This window comes from Octodon degus, unplaced genomic scaffold (assembly GCF_000260255.1).
Source record: "Octodon degus isolate 3935 unplaced genomic scaffold, OctDeg1.0 scaffold00220, whole genome shotgun sequence".
Classification (NCBI taxonomy): Eukaryota; Metazoa; Chordata; class Mammalia; order Rodentia; family Octodontidae; genus Octodon; species Octodon degus.
Window position 1 is genome coordinate 2,804,952 of NW_004524796.1, and position 8,810 is coordinate 2,813,761.

Consider the following 8,810-nt stretch of genomic DNA (forward strand, 5'->3'; position numbering starts at 1 on the left):
ATACAAAATGGTCTCTCATTTATATCCCATCATGTATACTTCTGCATGTCTTCTTTTTGTCATAGTGTGTCAGTCAGCTTTCTATTGCTGAGAAACAATACCTGAAGTACACAAATTAAAGGAGAAGTTGTATCGTAACTCAGCATTTAGAGGGGACAGACCCCTTTCTTAAGCGACTTCTGTGCACGGGCTCCTGGGCTTACACAAAGATGCCTCCATCTTTACTTTTAAGAGAAAATAGGACCAAATCATTAAAAGAATAATAAAGCAATGTCCCCTAATTGAGCGTTTAATAAAGCAGCACATTTGAGAACATTTAGTATTAAGCTTAAACATGCAAGTTGGCCTGAAGTTGGCAATGCAGTCCATCTCTAAGCCAGGTGGGTGGCTAGATGGCGAGTATCTATACACTAGCATAGAAAATAGTATCTATAAGGTAGTGAAAATGAACTGCAGGATAAGTTGTTCATTTTTTCCTTGCTGACACACATGTGCCAGCGCCTTCAATGGGTTCAGGGGCATAGACAGATAAATAAAAGCTGTCTTCCAACATCTTTGCTGTTCTTTGCCCCAGGTCATTACAATGAAATGTCTGCAATGTCTAAATCAGTGCTATGAAATCAGACTGTAACTATTTATGGCAGTGATGAGGATTCTAACAATTTCCTTGAATAACAATGGGTGGTATCTGTCATTTCCAAGCACACTGATTTCTGTGTTTTCCTAATTTAGAAGAACAGAGTAGGATGTTAGTATGATAAGCATTACTATCAGTTAGAATTTTTGTGCCTGTGGATAATTTGACTTGTGTGCTGGGTCTTGTTTGAGGTCACAAAACTTGCAGCAAATTCCAGTGTTGCCGGAAAGGTTTCTGATTCTAAATTGCTTTCCTGGCCCCAGTAACACACGTCATCTTTTGGGAAGGAGTCAGTGGCGGCGAGTCAGTTCAGGGGCAAGGATGGTTGACTCCAGCTGCTACTCTGGCAAAGGCTTCGTAGTAGCCCCAACACCCCCTGCTCCCCTGCTTCAATGCTGGCCTTTCTCATGCCTGCCCTCTGGGTGTTGTCCCTCCTCTGAAGAAAGACAGTTGTTCTAACATTCATGGAATAAAAATACATTTGAATAGTTTAGAAGATGTATTTATATCAAAACTTCGAGGCTTCTAACATTTACATATGATAGTACAGGCTTACTGACAATAAGATGTAGATAAAAGTAGACATTCCACCATATCTTAGTGTTGTCTTGTTGGGTATAAAATTTGTTTAAAAGAAACTTCCTGCTGATTTTATTTTAAAGTAAAAGATGGGCGCTTTCACCTTGGTAGTCTAGAGACAAACAAAATATAATATGTTCAGTTTATCTTTTGTGAATATACACGCTGAAAAGGAAAAACAAAGATCACTTTTATTTGCCTATCTCTCTGGACAATCTTACATATAAGATGGTGGCATAGAGTTACGATTTTAAATGAAATCTTTTCTTGTAAACATTTTCCAAACTCTGTTCCCCATAGAAACTGATGTGCCTAGCTCCTGTCCTAGCCAGTGGTTGCCCTACGCAGGCCACTGCTACAGGATTCACAGAGAAGCGAAGAAAATCCAGAGAGACGCGCTGACTGCCTGTCGCAAGGAGGGTGGTGACCTGGCCAGCATTCACACTGTTGAGGAGTTTGACTTCATCATCTCCCAGCTGGGATACGGTAATAAGCTGCAGACTGGAAGTACACTTCATTCTAGTCATGTCCTCCCCCATCTCTGGGAAGTTTCATCACAAACACTTCCATTTATTTATTTATTTATTTATTTATTATTTTTTTGCGGTACCAGGGATTGAACTCAGGACCCCATGCTTGCCAAACAGGTGCTTATTCTACTGAGCTATTTCCCTGGCCCCAATCACAAATATCAAGTCTCACCAATTTTAATTAAAAATTAAAGTAGCAGTATAAATTTAACAGCACATGTAAGTCATGGCTCCAGTGTGAAGATTGTGTAATAACTTAAAGATTCTTAGCACTAAGAGATAATTTAATTTAGTTTTGTGTTAATATATAATTAGCTCATGGGTAGTTTTAAAATATTTTCCACTCATAATCTAGATTCAGAGATATCTACTCTAAACTTAACAAAATGTTTGATTTTTTAAAATTACTTCCATGTATATGTGTATTTTTAGTAATTAAGGTCTCCTAAGAAACATCTCTAGATGAACCATCTCCCCTTTTGGACTTTCTTCTCTCTAAAATCTGGCCCCTGCCGCTAGGGTGTTGAATCATGAACACAATGGGACATTCCTTTTGTAATGGTCAGGCATTGGCCTCTCAATGTAATATAATAGAAAAATAACCCTGTAAGTATATAATCATAAAAATACATGGCTCAATCTTCTGTAGGTAGATACCTACCTGCCTTGTCATTTAGTAAAGAGACTCTTTCCTTCAGTGTATGCTTTTGGCCCCTTTTGGCCCCTTTTGGCATCTTTAACAAAAGAGTTCAAGTCACATTGCATAACACATGCATACCCATGTGTACAGCAGCACAATTTATAACAGCTACATCTCAGAAATGGCGTATGTGCCTATCAGCAGATGCATGGATGAAGAAAGTACGATATTTAAACACAATGGAGTACTGTTCTGTCACAAAGAAGAATAAACTTGGGGTACTTGTAGAAAATGGACACATCTTGAGACTGTAATGTTAAGTGAAATCAGTCAGCACAAAAGCTTCAGTATCACGTGGTTTATCATATTTGACAAACCTGAATATGAAGACCACAAGAAAAGACAGATAATAGGAAGCACAGACATCTTCTCAAGTGGAAGGGGGACCAAGAGATGGAGGGATGGGGGAGGGAGGAAGGGAAGGGAGGTGAAGGAACAGAATTGGAGAAAGACATGGAGATAGAGCTTTTGTAGATGAGAAGGAAACCAAGAGCTGAAAGCAGCAGCGAGGGCTGGGAGCGGTAAAGAAGCACAAGAAGGAGAATTGTGTGCTATGGACATAGACCAACTCTCCCTGATAAATATAATTATTACATACTGCAAACATTTATTTTAAAAAAGAAATACTTAGAAAATGTACCATCTAACAGATGGGTGACGTGAAATGGGAACGCACGTCCCGACGCAGCGCAGGCAGAGAGGCACCGCTGCGGTCCCGGGCTCTCGGCCCTACTTGCTGATGAAATGATTACGCTTCCCGTCTTCCACCCAGGCGGCTGCTGAGTAGCTGCAGCTGTCCTTCATTTCCACCAGCAAAACAAGAGGAAATGGATGGCAGCCATGGAGGAGCCAGCTTCCTGACGCAGCCTGAAAATTGATGGGGGAGGGAACTTTAACAAACTGATGAGAGAAACTGGAGTGGTAGCAAACAAATACCATTTAAGTTTGGAAGTCACCCCAAACATTGCTGCTTTTTGTACCTGTGTCCAAGGGACACTATTCTCCACTGTGTCCTGCAGCCTGTCAATAATTTTAAGTATTCTATGTTTAATTAGGCTGGGAAATTCAGGCTAAACAATAATATAATCACAGTGGATATATCTGAATAACAGTTACTTAAGGGTACCATGACACTGGCTATCGCTCATCAAGCTTGCAAACGAGTCTGTGAGAAACCATATTAGTTGAAACCTGAAACACTAGAGGACAAATCTCGTGCACTTTCTATTATGTGATACAATGCCAAAAGAACCATGTATTTATTTTATTGCTATAATTACTTAGGGGAGCTGGATGATGAAGAGTAGTCTGGAATTCAGTTTGAAAATTTGTAAATGAATCAGAAAATCATCCACTTTTAAGAAAGGATTTATTAAAACCAATAATATATTTATTAAATTACAATTTTATAATACGTACCTAAAAGAACTTTAGTGAAGATCAAGTTGTAAAATTAAAACAATTGCTTCTAGACTAAAAGCCTTCCAAAGTCTGTCTCTGCTCGTTTTATACTAATCATAGAAATATACTGTGCGTACTGGTGTGTGACGAGCCTGCACACAAAGCTACACGTTCCCCGACTAACACAACTTCCTGAACACAGTCACAAAAAAATCAGTCTAAGAATACAACACTCACTCATCAGGTACTTTGTAGGATCAAGAGTGTGTTGAGGAATTACAAACTCGGTAGGGGGAGAACAGTTTAGCGGTAAAATATGTGGAGTAGACTTAGTATTTTATTATTTTACATTGGTCTTCCTCCAAAACCCCTGGGTGGCACATGGGGTCTCTCGAAGCCTCTGTGTGTTGTTCAGAAGACCCTGATCTGCTAGCTCAAGTGAAGGGGAGGGCGTCCTCCTGGCAGTGTTGTTCGTTTTCATGACACTGGAAACATCTGCTACCGTTGGCATAAGGCCAGCCCAGGACTTCTCCAAAAGCAAAGTTGAGTGACAACTTTTAGGAGGAAGAAATTAAATGACTTAGAAAAATTCTCTGGAAGTATGACTTTTTTGCACTTCGTAGTAAAGATTATTTTTATCACTCTTGGAGGTAATTTTACCATTGAAAGATTACACATCAAACCTTCATGGTAGATTTCCCAGTCATGAGAATTAAGTAAGTATTCAATTATATTTTTTCCTTAATTTTTAAATTTGGAAATGTTATTTTTTCAGCCCTGAAATCTTAGATTTTTCAATCACTGTATTTTGTCTCATTTTTGTTGTCCCAGTTAGAATTTTTTGGAATTATAACTGCTTATAAATAATTTTTCTTATAAAATTTCAAAACAAAATGATCACATGTTAAATCTGTATGGTTGCATTTGTATTTTGCTGGCATTTTGCAGTTTTCTGTGAGAGTTATAGTTTAATCTGTGTCTGTAGACTAATAAGTAAATGCCAAATGTCAGTCTATTGCTCTTGCACTGTTTAGATCATTTTTAGCCCTAATAAAGTGATCAAGCCCTAAAGGAAGCTTCTGGATATACTTGATAGCAAGAGCCAGCAAAATTGAAGTGATTTTAATTTTGTTGTTTTAAAGTACTTGTAAAATACAGTAGTCATCAATTAGGTTTTTATATACAGGAATTATATTTCCAACAATATGAGTAGAATTGGCATGATAAGCTTATTTATGATTACAATAAAAATAAACCAGCTTCACAAGATAGGTGGTAAGAATACACTTACCTCAATTTCATTTCCCCAAATCTCAGGAGATATAATTTGTAATAGTGCAATTAAAAAAATGATATTTATAACTCAGAATCTAAAACTGGCAACACACAGTGTAGAGGCCGTGAGCCTCTGGCATGGAGGTCAGCGGAACACCCCAGAGTGACAGTTATGGGGTCAAGGGAGTGGGTCTGTCTTGATGAAGAAGAGAGCTTTGCTTTCTGGATGACCTGCTAACCTTGGAAAGTAACCTTGGTCTATAGTGCTTCTATGATGTTTTCTTGTTCAGAGCCAAGTGATGAGTTGTGGATTGGTTTAAATGACATCAAGATTCAAATGTTCTTTGAATGGAGCGATGGGACCCCTGTAACATTTACCAAGTGGCTGCGTGGAGAGCCTAGCCATGAGAACAACCGGCAGGAGGACTGCGTGGTGATGAAGGGCAAGGTGAGCAGTTCCCTGATGTCCTTGCAGTGGGCGGTCTTCTGTCCCAAGGAGGGTGTCTGACAGTTGAATTGGTTCGATTTTAGGTCAATTGATGTAAATCAGAGACTGTAATTAGATTCAGTTCCTGTAGATTCTTTCATTGTCTAGCAAAAATCACAAGGTCCGGGAGACTATTTCAAAGACAGGAGGCAGGAACATCATTGGATTTAAGGATCAAATTAGCTCATCACTATTACTGATACTGTTTCTATTTGGCTCTACCTTCACTTGACTGCTCTGGGAAAATGTAAATGTAGTTAGGTCTGTTCCACACCTTGGAGTCTGTACTTGTGCAGCTATGTTTGATTTTTTTCAGTTTACTTGGAGATGTTGCATAAAATGATTGCATCCATGTCCCTAATATGACTAGAGTGAGACATAGCATTGAATTATCTATTATTGATGATGCACAGGGTGGTTAAGAAGCTAGGTTTTGCTTCCTGACTTTTTCCTTTCTTTGTAAAGTGGGGCTAATAATTTTACCTAGCTCATATGTGAGTATAAGGATTAAATGGCTTAGCACAAATACTATACACTGTTCCCAGTCCAAACTTATTGTACAATAATTTATATTTGCTATTTTTGTTACTGTTTTAATCCTTATAGGTGGAAAACTAATAAGGACTAGATGTTAAAGGTAGTTAGAAGAAACCAGAGAGTATAATTCTGTTAAGGAACTGAAAAGAGACATAGTTAGGAGGGTGGGTAGAGTCATTAGTGTTGAAGATTAAGAAACAAGTATTATATAAATGATACTAATTGTATATATTAATTCTATTGCATACTTATGGAAGTCAAATTCAGAGACAGAGTAAAATGTGGTTGCCCAGGGGTTGGAAAAAAAAATAGGAAGTTGTTGTTTAATAGGTAAAGAATTTCATTATAGCATGAGGAAAAAGTTGTGAAGATAATAATTTAATGTACATAATGCAGGACAACCTGTATACTTAAATAGTTAAAATGGTAAGTTGTAATGAATATTTTACTCAACAAAGAAGAATAAAACAAAAGAAACAAGCATTATTTGGGGAGTGGAGCATCAAATTTGTAATATACAAATATTACTCTGCTTGGAGGATTGACTACTAGATGTAGTCTTCCTTCTCGGAGTCATGATTACTAGGAAATGGCATCAAATTCAGGCAACAAATAATTGTTTTTCCCTTGGTTTTCTGCAGGATGGGTTCTGGGCAGATAGGGCTTGTGAGCATCCTCTTGGTTACATCTGCAAGATGAAATCCCAAACCCAAGCTCCAGGAACAGTAGAAGAAGAAACAGGCTGCCGGAAAGTGAGTGTGGAAAGTGCACAGTGATTTAAGATCTTTAATACAGTTTGCTGTATATAAGAAAATATTTTGCTATCATCAGTGTGAATTCTTTCACTGTCCAAATGCTTCATGGTTTACTGTTCAGTGTCACAGTCCTCTTTAATTAAGCTTTGTCCAAGGATTCTCTCCAGCTAATGTGGGGGTACACACGGTCAGTAGCTTCGTTTGGAATGTCACGAGAACTGGAAGAGAGAACAAGGAGCAGAGGGAGACATGGAATGGATCATGGAGAGGGGATGAGACAAAGGCTTGGGAGAAGGTGGCGTCCAGGCAATAGTACTCTCTGATCCTGTGGGCTTGAAGCACATTCCCAGTACATAACACCAGTGCTGATAGCTAGCTGTCCTTGGGTATTTTTCCCATTTATAACACTTCCAATGAGCTTTCTTATAAAGGAGAATCTCCTTGGTAGATCAGTCTGTGAGGAAAGGAATCTAGACTCCACCTGGAGCCCGAGTGACTCGGTTACACTGAACAGTTCTTCCCACTGACAGAAACACCTCCTGGGGTGTCTTGCATTTCTTGAAAGATGAAGAAAATTGTCTATGAAATAATTTTGGAAAGCATAAAGAAACTACAAAAATAATTTTGCAGGTTTATGATTATTATTTTCCTGTTTGATTGCTGAGTTGCTTGTCTTCCTCTTTTGTCTTTTCTCACTTCTCTTGAATAAAAGTGAAGTAGAAACTAATTTTCTTCCCAAGAGTGTTAGGTTGTGGCCACAACACTTGTAAGAAACACCATGACATATGAATTTGTGAACAATAATTTGGAATAGTAGGTCATAGAGAAAAATTGGAGCAGAGAAGAGAAAATCATAAAATGTTGGCAATATGAAGGATCTTAGCAATGATCAAAATCCTTTATCTGTTGTTTGCTTCTGAAAACTTCATCTGAGGGAAGCTGCATAGCAGTTTAGAGTTAAAAACAGGTGTGATTGGAACCCATGTCCCCTGTGCCCATGTCAGAACAATTATTTTCCCTCCCAGCAAGCACACTTGCATATCCTTTGCCTAGTCATATGCACATATGAGGGGTTGTAGACTGTTACTATTTTCTAAAATAATAAACATATTCCTTCTGCATAGTCTAATTTGTATATTTTTCCATTGTCACCTATTTAACCTCTGATAATAATCCACCTTAGTCATTAGGATAGTAATAAGAACGGTCACAACCACCATTGTCAAGTCCAGTTATTATCCTGTTCTAAATTTATAAAACTATTATAGTCGTAATTAGAAAGAACTCAGATCTCAGAGAGATTATTTGGCCAACTTAAAAAAAAAAAAAAAAAAAAAAAAACTGCTGCAGATAGTACCTTTCTCAAAGAGAACAAGGAAGACAAGAAGAAAAATGCCAGCAAAGGATTTTTCTTTGAGCATGTGTGCTGCAGTGGTTTTTTTGTAAAGTTGAAAACCACAAGCTTATTATCATACAGATCTAGGATTCAACTTTCTAGTCAATGCTTTCGGCCCAGGATACCCTAAAGCCGTGGTGGTAGACCTGTAGCGCGAGCTGCTATTGACTGTTCGAAATCATTTAAAGCTCTAATGCTTTGCCAGGACTGCTCTAAACCAATAGATTAAGGTAATCGGAGTTATTAAATTCTAATCTCCCTAACACATGCAAATATAAATCCTTGTTATAAAAAAAGGGATTAATAGTACAACATTAAAATAAATGTGTTGTTAAAATGCTTATAGGAAGAAAAGATGGAACTGAAGCTATGGATTAGTTACCAAGTTTTACTTGTTATGTTTGTGCTATAATACAAAATATTTTTATTTCCACTAGCATTTTTTGACTCTTTTCTTTTCAGAGAGAGAGAGAGACAGAGAGAGAGAGAGAGAGAGAGAGAGAGAGAGAGAGA

The 8,810-nt window shown here is 37.9% G+C and overlaps 1 protein-coding gene across 1 annotated transcript in view; it reads left to right on the forward strand.

Moving 5' to 3' along the window:
• Positions 1–8,810, forward strand: part of Mrc1 (mannose receptor C-type 1) — a 107,542-nt gene that overhangs the window by 48,116 nt on the left and 50,616 nt on the right. The window contains exons 7-9 of the mRNA XM_023705431.1: positions 1,517–1,702; positions 5,413–5,570; positions 6,788–6,898. Of these exons, the coding sequence (XP_023561199.1) occupies positions 1,517–1,702; positions 5,413–5,570; positions 6,788–6,898 (455 nt within the window). The remainder of the gene's footprint in view (positions 1–1,516; positions 1,703–5,412; positions 5,571–6,787; positions 6,899–8,810) is intronic.